At 39.6% G+C, this 15708-nt stretch overlaps 1 protein-coding gene across 5 annotated transcripts in view; it reads left to right on the forward strand.

Moving 5' to 3' along the window:
* Positions 1–8750, forward strand: part of PARG (poly(ADP-ribose) glycohydrolase) — a 122227-nt gene extending 113477 nt beyond the window's left edge. For all 5 annotated transcript variants that reach the window (XM_039481688.1, XM_039481687.1, XM_039481686.1 and 2 more), the window contains exons 17-18: positions 6427–6555; positions 8395–8750. In XM_039481688.1, coding sequence (XP_039337622.1) covers positions 6427–6555; positions 8395–8555 — 290 coding nt within the window. In that variant the 3' untranslated portion in view covers positions 8556–8750. The remainder of the gene's footprint in view (positions 1–6426; positions 6556–8394) is intronic.
* Positions 8751–15708: the final 6958 nt, after the last annotated feature.

A 15708-nucleotide genomic window follows, 5' to 3' on the forward strand; every position in this document is an offset into this window, starting at 1 on the left:
AAGGAAATAAGTTTGTATTCCTCCCTCTTTAAAAGTCCCGAAAATTCAAATGCGTTTTCATAGCAAACTGCTGCTAGCCAAGGGCTGGAGTAGTACTAAAACCATCTGTACTAATCCAAAAAGGAACATGCTTGTTCTTCAATTCATGTATTTTGCACTTTATAGTGGGAGGAGGGTGTAATTCTATTTTGACAGGAAAGGTCAAATGGAATGAGCACGGGAATGGGAGCCAAGAATTTGAGTTTTAAATGGTTGCTGCCACTGGCACACTCTGTGGCTTTGGGTCAAACCTCTCTGGGCCAAACTTTGAGCCCGATCTTAAGTGGATCTTAATTTATGGACCCACAAAACTGACTTAATTACCTAGTTGTACTCACAAATCAGGTACAGTGCTTAGATACCTAAATGACCTAAAATGCAGGTGCAAATCATTTTGGATGCAAAATAGTGCCTGCAGTTATCTGCAAGCACAGTTTGCAGCAACAGTTTGCCTCGGCCTCCGTTTCTTCCATCTGTTACAAGTTATTCTCATTCTTTTCTTGCTTATCCAGTGTATGTTTGCACCGATTTTTATAGGAAAAGCATTAGTGGCCCCTGCCTTAAGCAGGCTCCTAATCTGAGCAAAAGAGGGTCGATACCGTCCCATCTACCCCACGTGACGGTTAATGTCTATATAGCACTCTGAAGATGTAAAATGTTAAGTATGATATTGGAGATTGTTGGCTGATAAGAATGAGTTGCATTCTAGGAGAACTTATGCCCCATTTTCTCCCCTACCACTTTGAGGGTACCAATTGCCAGTGCGACGTCTTTGACATCATCTTCACAGAAAGACAGGAAACCTAGCTTCCTTTGAAGCTTCTATAAATGCCTCCTGATCTCTGCCTTCCTAAAAGGCAACGTGTATTCTTGGGACCTGCAGTCTCTTAAATTTCTCCTTCCTTGCAACCAAATCCCTCAATTTCTCTTGCCCTGTCCTTAATCAAGGCACTCAGCCTGTAGCAGACCCCAAAATCCTGGCTTAATTTGGGACTGCTTCCACTTTGTGGGTACTTGTAAATCAAGCACTCGTTTGGATTCTGGATTAGTAAATCCCCATATCTAGTTCTGCATAGTTATAATTTAACATAATTTAAATCTAAACAGAAATTGGCATATTTTGCTGCTTATTGTCAGATGTTTGGGGTGAAAAAATATTTTCAAAAGTTAGCTTTATAACTATGGCCTAGTGGTTATGTTCGAAGCTAAATGTAAGCATCATGCTCTTCAGGCTGCCAGCTTCATTAGTTTTCTTTCCAAATGTGTGTTACTTAGTGAGAGCCTATTTTTCACTCCGTGCTCATTGATTTCATGACAACTGTTTTTTGTTTTCCATTAAATAAAATAGATTATCAGGTTCAGGCCATCAATACGAAGAGCCAAATCTGCTGCAATCTGTGATCATCTTTGATGGACAATTCAAGTTAGGGAGTTTTAATAAATGTTTTAATTTGAGTAAGAGCTCTTTTTAGCCTGAAATGCAATATCCCAGTGTAATCCCAAAATGTCTGGGTTTCTGCTAGAAATAATGATTGCTTGACTAAGGCATGATTGGACCAACAGTGGACATGAACTTTACAATTGATGGTCCTTCACTGAAAATACCTTTCTTCTAGTCACGCAGAGGTCCAGTGTGGGGATGGCTAAGCAGAACTGTCCCAGCAGATTTGTTGAGAAGAGAGGCATTACCTTTATATTAAAAAAAAAAAATTAAAATAAAATAAAAAAATTCAGTGTTTTAGTAGATGCAAATTAGAGGAGGACATTAGAGAGAGTGAGAGTATAAGGGCATGGCAGAATTATAAGTGTGTGTGTTTAAACAAATATAAATTATGTTATGAAGCATAAATAAGCTTTTCTTCAGTTACAATATATGCACAGAAGTTTAATTTTATTTGACTTTTGTTCACTAATGCTGTAGCCTATTGATGTTAGAAAATGTTTATAACCTGATCTCCAGTAAGCAAAGTGCTATAATTATCTCTAGTCTGGCAAGAGAAAACTAGCCACTTTCTCTACCTATTGATGGAATTTGCCTTACTTTCTGTATCCCTCTATGATTTTTCAGAGCTGAGATTCTCTATTTAGTACCACTTGAAAGCAAGTTTTGCTGCTGCTACTGTGTTGAGAATACAGATCAGAATATACACATGTATCCTCTAATCCCAGGGTTCTCAAACTTCATTGTACCGCGACCTCCTTCTGACAACAAAAATTACTTCACCACCCTCACAACCTGAGCCCGCCCAAGCCCCACTGCCCTGAGGGGGTGGGCAAAGCCTGAGCCCACCACTCTGGGGAAGAGGGGAGGCAAAGCTGAAGCTCAAGGGCTTTAGCCCCAGGCAGGGGGCCCCAGCAAGTCTAAGCCAGCCCGGGCAACCCCATTCAAAGGGAGTCATGACCCACTTGGTGTCCTGCCCCAGGGTTTAAGAACCGCTGCTCTAATCTTACGCTATGCTTCCATCAGATATCATAAACTTTGGGGCTGATCCACTGAAATTGGTGGAAAGACATCAGTTAGAGTTGGATGAGGCTCTAACCAGGGTTTGGCTGTGTCAGTACTTGGTTGGTAGAATTAGGGAACAGCTAGGTGATGCACAAGAGGTATTATGATTCAGTATGTGACTTTTTTTTCCCCCTGAGTCGGTGCTGATATGATACTTGAAGGGTTAAAACAGCCTTTTTTAATAAAAAATGGGGCAAAACTAAGAACTTGACCAACTTCTGGTCATTTAAAATCCCATGATTCTCTTCATGAGAATTGAAGTGGTAATTCCTGGCCAAATTCAGACTACTTATTACATTCTGTTTGAGATATGAATTTCACAGATGATAAAAAAGGCAAAATAATCTTCATCTCCAAATGTTCTACCAAGAGATTCTGCAGATGTTTCAGGACAACTTGGTTATTCTATATTTTTTTAAAAACAAAATAGTACATTTGTTCTAGAAGCCTTAATCACACTCCAGCATGATTGAGTGTCACGCATTAAAGAAAAGCTATTGTACTGAAAATATAGTCTGAATCAAGGTCACAGTGAATAACCTGAGAATGCAACAAACTGCAGTATAAAGAAAGAAAATTATCCCGATTATAAATAGAGGAATGCTATGTTGGCTAAATAAGACTTTTTGAAGTAGATTTCAGCTTGTTTGTGACGTTTTTCAATGATCTTAAACTATGAGCATAGATATTTTGAATATTTAAAAGGTGAGCTTATCTAGCTGTGTACACATATGTGGTAATATCTGTCTGTCTATCAGCTAGAGATACAACTGAGCTACAAAATTTGGATCTACATCTAAATCGTCCCAAAGATTGGGGTGCTTGGAGGCAAGGTTTTGATTTGGATTAATTTCTACTTTGTATCAAATGTGATCAGCCTGAGGAGGGGCTATAACTGATTTAAAGTCACCACAGAATTGACTGTTCATAGAAATGCCCCTTTTTTGTCTCCTTCAAAAAATTCTGCTTTAATATTGTGAAGTAGGCTTTGTTTATCTTTCTGAACTGCACTGTGTGGCACATAATGCTAAGATTCTTTCTCACAGAGGATTTGCATGCTTCCATTCTCTAATTTTCTTTTGTTCATTTTATGTACTGTATGTAATGGAAAGGGTTAAGGATATGCATACAATTATCCTGTGGATCTCTGACTTACTATAGTCATCAGCATTGTTCCCATGTCCTCTACATTTCTTCGCACAAGAGCTGTTTGGCCTCTACACTCGTTTCTATAGTTCCATGAAGTAGATCTGCCCTTAATTCTGTAGATTCCTACTGGAACACTTTATCCAGGCCACCTTAGTTTTTTCTTTAGAAAAATCTAATAGAAAATCATAATCCTGTATTGCAGTACTGCCGAAAGGTTCCACTTAGGATTCATGGTTCCATTGTGCTAGTTTGAGGGGAATAATCTGAAGGGATGCTTCTTGGATAGAAAGGAATTCTTTCTTGATTGTTTTAAAATACTTAACCAGTTTTCCAGTATGTTCCAGTTAAAAGGAAAGAGCAAGGTCTCAGATAACTAAAATAAATGCTAAATGTTCAGTACCTTCATAGTGTTATGAAAATGTATTTTAAATGGGGTATGTTACTTGTGATTACATGAGAGACAAGGTACTTCTCAACTACCCAGATCAGTGTTTTTATAAAAAGTTCTCTAACCTGAAAAAATCTGTTCAAAAAAGTAAAGTGATAAACTAAAGGGAGGTTTTTTCCATTAGCTTCAAAGGACATTGGATCAGGCCCTAGCAGAAGTAAGAGAAGGGAAAGGGAAGGCTTGCATGGTGGGACATCTGACTGAAGCCACCGCTGTTTATCCCTTGTTTTCATGAGTGCCAATTTACAGATTTTTAGCAATTAAAATTAAAAACTCGGGTGGAAAGCAATTTACAGAGTACCTTCTCATGCTCCTAGTGCAACGTGAAGTTGCATAGTTCATTTGGCCTAAATGTGAAGATTCATTAGATTCAGTTCTCCTATGCAGGTTAGTTCATTAGGCCCTTTATAAAACAGAACTACTGAAGTGTTTCCAAATCCATAGGCTGTTGGTTAAGTATTTAAATTATAATATCATCCCCAAATTGAGATTGATCGTGTATGTGATGAGTGTAATGAAAAATTTAGTTATGGATTTAAAAGTGCCCTTTGATTAAAAAGCATAATATGTTAAATTTGTCTGTATTAAATAAAATGGGAAAGATTCTTCCTCCTAGCTGAACAATGAATACCTTACTAGTGTGCTTTGCCCTGCCAGGTGTGAATGCAAGGATAATTCCCTATGTCATATTTTTGTTTAAAATAAAATTCTTCATTACCTTCCACCTGGTGAGCATAGAGTGGATAATATCGCTGACGGACATTGTAAATGGAAAGATTAGCATTCAGACAAGTATATGTCCAGAGATAAGAAATAATGGTAACCCTCCATACATTCAGCAGTTGATAGAGATCCATCCTTTGGAACATTGTAGGCTGATTGAACTAAACATGTGATTAAATAATATGTAAAGTGCCTATCATGCTAAGTAAGGTTTCTTAACATGAATACTTACATAATTTTACTCTTCGGAAGGAAGTAGTCTCCCTATTCTTTGCAGATGATACTAAACTTCTTTGCAGATGATACTAAACTTCTCAAGATAGTTAAGACCAAAGCAGATTGTGAAGAACTTCAAAAAGATCTCACAAAACTAAGTGATTGGGCAACAAAATGGCAAATGAAATTTAATGTGGATAAATGTAAAGTAATGCACATTGGAAAAAATAACCCCAACTATACATACAACGTATGTTGTACGTTGGGGGGCTAATTTAGCTACAACAAGTCAGGAAAAAGATCTTGGCGTCATCGTGGATAGTTCTCTGAAGATGTCCACGCAGTGTGCAGAGGCGGTCAAAAAAGCAAACAGGATGTTAGGAATCATTAAAAAGGGGATAGAGAATAAGACTGAGAATATATTATTGCCCTTATATAAATCCATGGTATGCCCACATCTCGAATACTGTGTACAGATGTGGTCTCCTCACCTCAAAAAAGATATTCTAGCACTAGAAAAGGTTCAGAAAAGGGCAACTAAAATGATTAGGGGTTTAAAGAGGGTCCCATACGAGGAAAGATTAAAGAGGCTAGGACTCTTCAGCTTGGAAAAGAGAAGACTAAGGGGGGACATGATAGAGGTGTATAAAATCATGAGTGATGTTGAGAAAGTGGATAAGGAAAAGTTATTTACTTATTCCCATAATACAAGAACTAGGGGTCACCAAATGAAATTAATAGGCAGCAGGTTTAAAACAAATAAAAGGGAAGTTCTTCTTCACTCAGCGCACAGTCAACTTGTGGAACTCCTTACCTGAGGAGGTTGTGAAGGCTAGGACTATAACAGTGTTTAAAAGGGGACTGGATAAATTCATGGTGGCTAAGTCCATAAATGGCTATTAGCCAGAGTGGGTAAGAATGGTGTCCCTAGCCTCTGTTCGTCAGAGGATGGAGATGGATGGCAGGAGAGAGATCACTTGATCATTGCCTGTTAGATTCACTCCCTCTGGGGCACCTGGCATTGGCCACTGTCGGTAGACAGATACTGGGCTAGATGGACCTTTGGTCTGACCCGGTACGGCCTTTCTTATGTTCTTATTTTCCATATGAAAAATCCTGCTCTGAGCTTCAGTTTCTGGTTGTATTTTGTTTTAAGTGGAATTATGCTTGCAATTTTACAAAAAGTGGGCTTTAAGATCTTCAGATGAAGAATACTATATGGTGTGATTATTAGTGGTGAAAGCTCCCAACCTTAAATTTAGACCACAAATTACTCTACTTCTATAATATATTTACCTCTGGTGGTTTTTTTTAAATTATTTATTTATTTATTTATGTGCTGCAGCCTTAATACAAATCCTTGCAGCTGCGGAGGCTGGGCGAGATGTGGTTTATTTTACCTTTGGAGATGCTGAGCTGATGAGAGATATTTACAACATGTACACCTTTCTCACTGAGAAGGGCCAAACTGTCGGTAAGTGTAAAACAATCTCTCTTCCCTGTGAAATACAAAGAGGAATAAATCCATCTCCATTGTGAAAGCTGAACAGTAAGAAATGTAAACACCAGGATCTTAAAAGTGCTGAATTTAAGTAAAGGAAACCTCAACATTATAGGTCTATGCGAGAAGCTATTCCTGAAAAAGTGGTAGATAATAAACATGTGCCATCATAGAAGTTAGTTTATGGTAGCTGATGGCCTGCCAGAGCTCTAAATAGAATTTGAAATGCTTTTCTGTCTTTAAAAAAAAAAAATAGGGCCCACATTTTTGTTCCTCGTACTGTTCTGGTATGGTATTATGAGCCCTATCCCAGAAGCCCTGATACAGCTAAATAGCCAGATTTGACATCATTGGGACTCAATGGCAGTACACGAGAAGCTACATTCATTGCCCTGCTGATAGTAGTGTCTCTAACTTCTTTGTGGGAAACAGAACTCTAAATTTAGGTCTTTCCAAATCACTTCAAAAAATAATCCATTCGGTAACAGTTTTGTTTAAATTTATAAAGTGTATATACATACAGTTACTGTGAAATTCACCACTCCTTGCTCAGAGCTCAGGTAATTTTGTGCAAGGAGTGGTGCAAGCAATGGATTTCGTGCAAGGAACTGAGAAGTTGAGGAGGCCCCAAACCTAGCTCGCAAACCACAGGTTATGGCACAGTCCCTCTTGGTCTGCACTTCCAGCCTAACACTGAAATAAGAGCTGCTGCCCCTTCACTTCCCCTAAACCAGAGGTCTCAAACTCAAATGGCCACGAGGGCCACATGAGGGCTAGTTCATTTGCCAGAGGGCCGCATCACTGACCCTGCGTCCGGCCCTGCCCCCACTCCACCTCTTCCATGAGGCCCCGCCTCTTCCCACCCCTTCCCTGCCCCCATTCCAACCCCTTTCCTAAAGTCCCCACCCCAACTGCACCCCCTCCCTGCCCCCAGAGGGTGCATGAGGGGTGTGGCGGGGGCTCAGGGCAGGGAGTTTAGGTGCAGGAGGGGTATGGGATGCGGCAGGGGGCTCAGGGCATGGGGTTGGGGTGCAGCAGGGGGGTTGAGGTGCAGGCAGGGGGCTCAGGGCAGGGAGCTGGGGTGCAGGCAGGGGGCTCAGGGCAGGGGATTGGGGTACAGAAGGGGTGTGGGATGCAGCAGGGGGCTCAGGGCAGGGGGTTGGGGTGCAGGCAGGGGGCTCAGGGCAGGGAGTTGGGGGGCGGGGTACAGGAGGGCTTTGGGCTCCAGGGTGGCAGCAGCGCACACCGGGGCTGCCGGCCCCGGCCCCGGCCCCACTCCAGGAAGCTGCTGGAACCATGTCCCTGCTGCCCCTGGGGGAGGGGGGGACGCAGGGCTCCGCATGCTGCTTGCCGCGCCTCCAGGTACCTCCCCCGCAGCTCTCACTGGCCGCGGTTCCCTGTTCCCGGCCAATGGGAGCTGTGGGGGGGAGGGGAGGTGGCGGTGCCTGGAAGCCTGGGGAACACACGGACAGAGCCCTCTGCTTTCCCCCACCCCCGCCGCAGGGACGTGATGCCAGCCGCTTCAGGGAGCGGCACAGGGCCTGAGGGGGACAATCCTGCAGCTGTAGTTTGCCCACCCCTCACCTGGAAGTAGGCCAGGGGGGTGGGTGCAGGCCGCAGGAAATAGCCCTGCGGGCCACGTGTTTGAGACCCCTGCCCTAAACAATGTTCCTTGCCATTGAAATCCATGTAAATGCAGCTCCTCTGGCCTGTACCCAGTACACAGGTGTTGGGTGTGAATATAGACATACTTATAGTATGAGGCAGTAATTTTAGAAATGTGCATTGGTTTTATTTCTTTTCATTTTCAAGGGGATGTTTACAGGCTGTTGTTCAGATATTATAATGAAGAATGCAGAAGCTGTTCTACTCCAGGACCAGATGTGAAGCTTTACCCTTTCATATATAATACCCTTGAATCCTATGCAGATTCCACCGATGAAGATGAGAAAGGATTGTGCTTTGATGACTAAAATAAAAATTTATGAGGATTGAATTGCTGGGTGTAAAATATGGACCGGCTTAACTTAATATCAATGTATATAATACTGCATTTGTAATCCTATAAACTCTCCTAACCTAAAACCAAACTTTGAGGTGAGATTTTCTGTTTATACAATGTAAACCCCATTCATCCACATATATAAAGGGTTGTTTTGTAAATCCTATTTGCATGTCTTCTTGTTCATTGGCAGATTTTGGTCTATTTACCCTTTGGAACCAACAAATACCAGTTTTTATGTGAAAACTCTCTTTAAGAAAACCTATTAAAATATACCAATTTCCAACATAAAGTGATTACTAGTAAACCCACAGCCATGTAACTCATGGGCATGATGTTAGGAAAGCCTGTAATTATCCATTTTATTGGAAATTCTAACAGTTCCAGTCCATCCCTGAAACTGCCATGGTACTTTTTGCCTTTAATTTTCACTTCTTAATTTCTGCAGCTTTAAAAACTTCACAATTTTAAATGTTTTAAATAAAAAGTAAAAGTTTAAAAACTGCAAGAATTATGGGGAAGCAAAAATTAAAGCAGCACCCACAACTACTCTTCTGGTATTGGCACTCGAGGAGAGCAGAATAACAGGAAGTTAGACTGGGAAGGGAAAAGAGGGGCTGAGTTATAAGGAAAAAAGAGAAACAATATTAAAACTAGAGGAAGCAGAGAGAACAATTTCAGATCGTTTACTTACATTCTTAAAAATCTATAGTAGAACCCAAGTATTATATAAAACAGTGAACAAGTTCTTAAACATGATGATGTATCTAAAATTACTCAAGTTTTGCTGCAGTAATTTGTAATATTGCTGGAATTCAGCTATTTGTTACATTTACAACAGCATCTCAATGATCCCCTACCTAGAATATATACAGATATATAAACATAGGTGTGTATAAATATGCACACAATAGAAATGAAACAAGGATATGATAATTACTTAGGCATCAGTGGGCAAATCTTTCCATCCTACCAAAAATAAATAAATAAATTAAATAAAAACAGCAACTATTTGGGGGGGGGGGGGCGCGCACCTTTTGAAATATGGAAGAGATAACAGAGTGGAGGTATGTTGTAAGAAGTAGTGTAGAAACTGTGCTATTACCATCTTCATGAGTCCAAAATGAATACTGCTGCTGTACATTAAAGAAATGTACAAATGAGTTTCAAGGCTTTAGGAACATAACTGTAGCATAACATCCCAGGAATGTATACTGGCCAAACTCTATTGATTTCAGTGGAAGTTTTGCCTCTGGTAAGCAGTCTGCAATTTAGTCCCAAGTTGGAAAGTATGGCCTTCTCTCCATTAGGCTTTTTTTGTCCAATCTCATTATTGTAGCTGCTGCTACCAATTAAGCTCCACAGGTGGTAGTAATACTGAAAGCTGTAGAGTAGATAAAGCACTGTTGGCCACCAACATTTTCAGCATGATGTCTGGTAGATCTCCTCAGAGTGGGCTTAGACAACATGGTGCTTAAATACTGGTGCGCATTCAGAGTCCAGCCTACATTAAAGCTCCTGCTGCTCCTCATACTGTTGGAGCTGAACTAGTGGGGAATTTGGGACTTGAAAAAAGATTAGTGCAGAGGCTCTGTAAAAACATCTTCACAGTTATGCTAATGGTTCAATGAGGAAACATCAGCATTCCTTGTAATTTAATACATTATGGCACAGGTGATTTAACCCTGCAGTTCCCAACTGTTGTACTTTCTGTCCATCCAAATCCATTGAAGAGCAAATTGAAAAAGAAATCTTGATAAAGAGACTTGGAATTGCATTTCAGCACCTTTATTTTGTTTATACCTGTGGCTTTAGAGCTAAAGGAAATGTGTCTCTTCCGGGAATTGCTCAGATTCTGACTATAAAATGTTAATGCTCATAGTGAACTCTTATTCCATGCATTTTGTTCTAAGGATCATGTTTTGGGATTTGACTTCAGATGCATTGCTGATAATAAAGACAGCCTGATCATACATGTGTACAGAAAATTGAAGCTAAATGTCAAATCATGTTCACATTACTACTTACAGCAAAGGTAAACAGGATTTGGCCTAAACAACTGAAAGAAAATATAGCAGCAAGTTCTGTAGTTGGGCATAACTTCCCACTTTTTAAAATAAATAAGTCTTAATGAAAACAAGCATTGTGTTCATCTTGGGGGGGGGGGGGTGGGAGAATCAGTTTTGTAGAACAAACGCTACCAAATGAATGTCTTGTCATTACAAGAAAGCCTACTTCAGCCATGAAAATGGAGAATATTTGTAACTATCGGATGATTTTCTCAAGTTCATTTTCTGACTGTGTATTCAATTCAGAGAATAAGATGTTTCCAGGACAATCCATTTGATCACATCTATGATGATTTTTTTTCCTTAAAAGCCTGGAGAATTAAGTAATTGTGGAGCAGAGAGAGCAAACCTATTCAAGCTCAGTTCTTTAATGTATGTTCCTCCATATTTTTTTTAAATATAGTTAATAAACTATTGTCTGCTTTTTCACATGTCCATACAGAATTCATTTAATTTATATATAGTCATCTGAAAAATTTGAAGTAATATCTCCTGTATCCTTACGTACTTGGTCTTTGCAAGTGCCCTCACAGTATTCCCCTTCAATGTAATGTTGAGTGCAGCATAAAGATTATATTTACTTGTACCGATTTGAAGTAACATAGCACACGGTTAAGAAGTTATTAAGAGCATTATATTCCCAGGATCTTTCTAATCTGAGAGAAAACTAAACTGTCCAGGATGTTCCATCAAAGCCAAAAGGATAATTTTAGGTCAGTGTAATATTCACTCTACATCTTAATTTCTTTCCTTCCCAATCAGTATTGTCCATACTTCCTGGAGCAAGCTATCTAGTCAGAGGCCCTTCTGGTGCTGAATTCAAAATATTGAGAAATGGAGAGTGCTGATGGACTAATGTTGCAGTCAGGGAAGCTAGAATTGTTCTCTTCTAGAAACCTGTTTGTGGAATGCTCTATTCTCTTCATTCTTATAGGGTGTTTGCTACATGTTTTCAAATAAACAGAAGTATTAAACTTCCTACCCCAACAATTGTTTTATACTGTGTTTTAGCTGCAAAACAGAATGATCAGTATGTAACAATGGTGGGCAGTCTATTAGATTGGAGTGTGGTTGTATAATCCGGTTAGGGGGACGGAGTGCCTCTGTTCACTTTACAGCTCTTACACCTAAATTCCTCAGTCAGGAGGTGCTTTTATCCAGTTATGTGTACCAATAGCTGAATATATTAATTTACAGATTGCTGAAATATTCTTGACACATTCTTAAATTTGCAGTTGATGCATCATATTTTGATTTTTCTGGATGCTAATGTTTACATGATTTTTGTAGGAATAAAATATTAAAAAAAAAATCTGATGATCAGAACTTTGTCCTCTTCATTATTTATGATCTTGATGTATCATGTTAGGTAAATCTGAGATGGATTGAGGTTTCCAGTATGTTTACATTGTATAATATTGGCTATGTAGAACTATTTACCAGGTAGTGTAACATACTTAAATTAAATTGTAGCAAAGAGTAGTCCAGCTAAACCTTCTTTGCCTGTTGTGTACTGTTGCTAAGCAGTGTTGAACAATTGCTGCATTTTTTAAAAAGATGATTACTATACATTTCAAGGATGAGCTAAGTGATTTTTGTATAGGCGTCTAACTGAATAAATAGTGTGTGTTAGTGTGCAAGTGCACATACAGTTGGGTATTAAATTCTTTAATTTCTATTGGCAAGCAATTAACAGTATTATGGTATTCACAACATTGCTTTAAAACGAGTGTAGGAAATACTACAGTAGCATTAATTTAAAAAAACTGAAAAAATGTAAATAGCAAATGCTGTGTGTCCTATGTTTGCCCAATGAATTTGTAAAAGCACTTTGAGATTCCCACTAGATGAAAGCTGTGAGAACTATATGGTTATTGTAAAGTCATCTTTTAAATGAATTTTAAAATCAATTTTCTTCAGTAGAGAAGTATATATATTCTCATCAAGGCTCAGTGTTTGATATAAAATGGTTTAGACTCTAATCTAGCAGGCAACAACCATCCCTGCAGATCTTGTCTGTCTATCTAGAACTTGTTTTAAGATCTGCATCAATCAAGCCCAAATGTATTACTATTACATGTAGCTGTTCATCTGTGTCTTACCCCAATGAATCAGTCTGGAATGAGGTCCAGTACATATAGGGAGGTTATTTCCTTATAGATGTAGCAATGGAATCTTAGTTTTTATTCCTTGCTTTTAAGAAGTGCTATGGGCAGAAATAGGAATGTGATTCCAAATTAAAGCAGGAAGTAGCCAGCAAATCACAGCATCTGAAAAAGTGTTTGCTTATGTAGGTGATGAGGGACCAAAGATTAAGCTTGCTGAAAGTGAATGACAATTTGCCTTTTAATTGAATGGTAAAATATTTTGCTGTAGCTTGTCTTCAGCCTGTCACATATGAACTTGGATTCCTATTTTGCATGTGTAAATATTCATGCAGAGTTGATCTTTTAAAACCAGATAACATCAAAGGCAGGTTGAAGTGGCTGCCCCTCAGTGCAGCTCCTACATAGTCAGGATGCTATCAGTGGTTGCTCCTCTCTAGAATTGCCCCCTACTTCCTTGTTTATTTATGACCTTTTTAAAAAAGTAAATGCCATAGCCGGCAGCCATGTGTATCAAATGTAACTCAAAGAAATTCACCCTTTCATTCATCATACTTTTATTAAAGGAAACATCTGCTGTCTCCGATGGTAGCACTATTTGCATGATGACACAGCTAACCTGCAGTGCAGTGGCAAACACTAACATGGAAAATCCACTGGTAGCTGAAAACTTTTGTATTTTTCTTTGGATGCACTGCTATTTTTAAAAAGAGCCTATTCATAACCATGCAGGATGCCCAATTGAGAGCCCTCCACCTTCTCTCACCAGTTACCACTTGTATCAATTCCCCCATACTGTGGTCTCAGTTTATCATTCTTGTTTTCTTTGGACACTTATTTTTTCTGCAGATGGCCACTAAAGCATATTATTGCTTGCGAATGTCAAATATCATTTACTCCAGCTTTCTAACTGCAGCATACATGGGGAGATCACCTGGAGCTGATTGGGGTTGGCCATCCAACTAAAAAGCAGAATGGATTACTAGATTGATAGCTGCTGCAGCCCCATGGGCCCTAGACAGTCCATGACTAGCTGGGAGAAATATGCTGTAAATTCAGAAGGGCATGTACGAATGAGAGAAGGAACTCTTCCACTCTGCTCCTGCAACATCTTGAGACCTAAAGTAGCCACCACGCCCTGGCACAGAGTGGTGTAATGCTATGGTACCCTGGGGCAGCAGCTGTGGGAAGTAAGGTCAGCTAATTCTTAATAGAAATTAAGATTCAGAGAAAGGAATTTATGGAAATAACACTGGGGACTAACCTGAGTTGCAGAGCTTCTTTCCTATGGATTTAATCAGGTTTTGACTCTTGCTTGAATGCAAGCCTCCAGTTTCCCAGTCAATGTATCTGTCATTATTCATAGGAACCTCAGGCAAACAGATTTCACAACTGCCAACGTTTACGCTCCAAGTGTTTTTCCATTTCACAGAGCTTTGCTTAGGCTTTGGAATGGAGTTCTGTAGATGTTGGGATACCAACAAGCTGCAATAAACACTTTCATGTTTCCCAGCTTAATGTTTTTATCACCCCAAAACAGGCAAGCTCTAATACTTGCTATGAATATCTCTAGTAAAATGTTTCAAAAATGTTTATTACAGCATTTTCCACCTGATACTATCTGGCATGTTTTTACATGGTCTTGTTTTGTGATTAAAGGTATTTCATACTCGTTTATCATTGATTAAGTGAGTGTGACCTGGAAGCTATGTAGGAGGTGTCTCATTGATAACTCTATTACAGTAAGACATCAGTTCCTGGTTAACTCAGCTGTCAGCTGGAGATACAAAACTATGTGGTTCTGATAAGTGACACTGGGTACACAGTTAAAGGAAGCCACAGTATATTCTAAGCATACTTGATACGGTATTGTGACAGGCCCTTGGACACACAACGATCATTAACATCTGTGGCTGCTTGCTGTCAGTGGGGATAAATCTATTCCAAAAGCTAAACAAGAATTGCCACAAGTGGTTAGCAGTACTAGGTATATGGTCTACAGCTGATGAGTTGTAATTCCATCTAGTAGAGGGCAGTGGTTCCTATATACAATAACCATTTCATTGTAGTATCTTTTGCTGACCTGAATTTACTACCTGGCTCTCTTTAAAGTTGTCTATAATCTCTAAATCTTACTATGTGTTTTAGAAATCCCACCTGTCCTACCTACCAAAGGATTTAATTTCAAAAACAGTTTATGAAAAAAGAATGATGAAGCTGGTCTAATCTACAAAACTACAAAACTCCTGCCCCAGTATTGTCCCTACCATGGATGGAACAAATGAAAGGGAAAACTGGACTGTAAAATAGGAGATTTGTTATCTAGTGATTTGTCTCCTTTCAGGCTCACCATTCGAACAATTGAGTTTTTAGAGCAGTGGAACCACAAGGGAGGGCTCCCATAACTACGCACAAAGATAGAAAAGAAGAGCCTGAATGACAAAGGTGACTGAGGCACTACAGTGTGTGGCACCCTTCTACCACAGGTGGCATCTTCTGAAGCCTGTACACTTCACCTGTAGTGCTTCACCTGTACACTTCACCTGTAGATGTCCACATAGCCACTTTGTTGATTTATTTGTATTATCAGTGGTGAATTTCTCTATCTTGTTCTCAGTTTGCTTCCCAGCAGGAGGCCCTGTCTAATGAACTAAAAACGCTACTACTGAAGAGATGCCATCTACTGTTTGCAACTTTTTAGCATTGTGCCACTTACCAAAGGATCACCAAAAATGGCATCCTGCACTGACAGACAAAAATGCCCCCTTCATTGGCTGGAGACCATGAAATAGAGAGAGGTAACGTAATTGTCAAAAAGTGCTCATTTCCCAAGAGTCAGCACACAGCAGCATCTGAGATACTGCCATTTTCCACTATATTTAAAATAGACAAACGGGGTGGGAATCATTAGCTCGGCACTGCTAATATATAACTATAACTAGGTAGGGTG

Source organism: Mauremys reevesii, linkage group 7 (genome assembly GCF_016161935.1).
Source record: "Mauremys reevesii isolate NIE-2019 linkage group 7, ASM1616193v1, whole genome shotgun sequence".
Lineage (NCBI taxonomy): Eukaryota > Metazoa > Chordata > Testudines > Geoemydidae > Mauremys > Mauremys reevesii.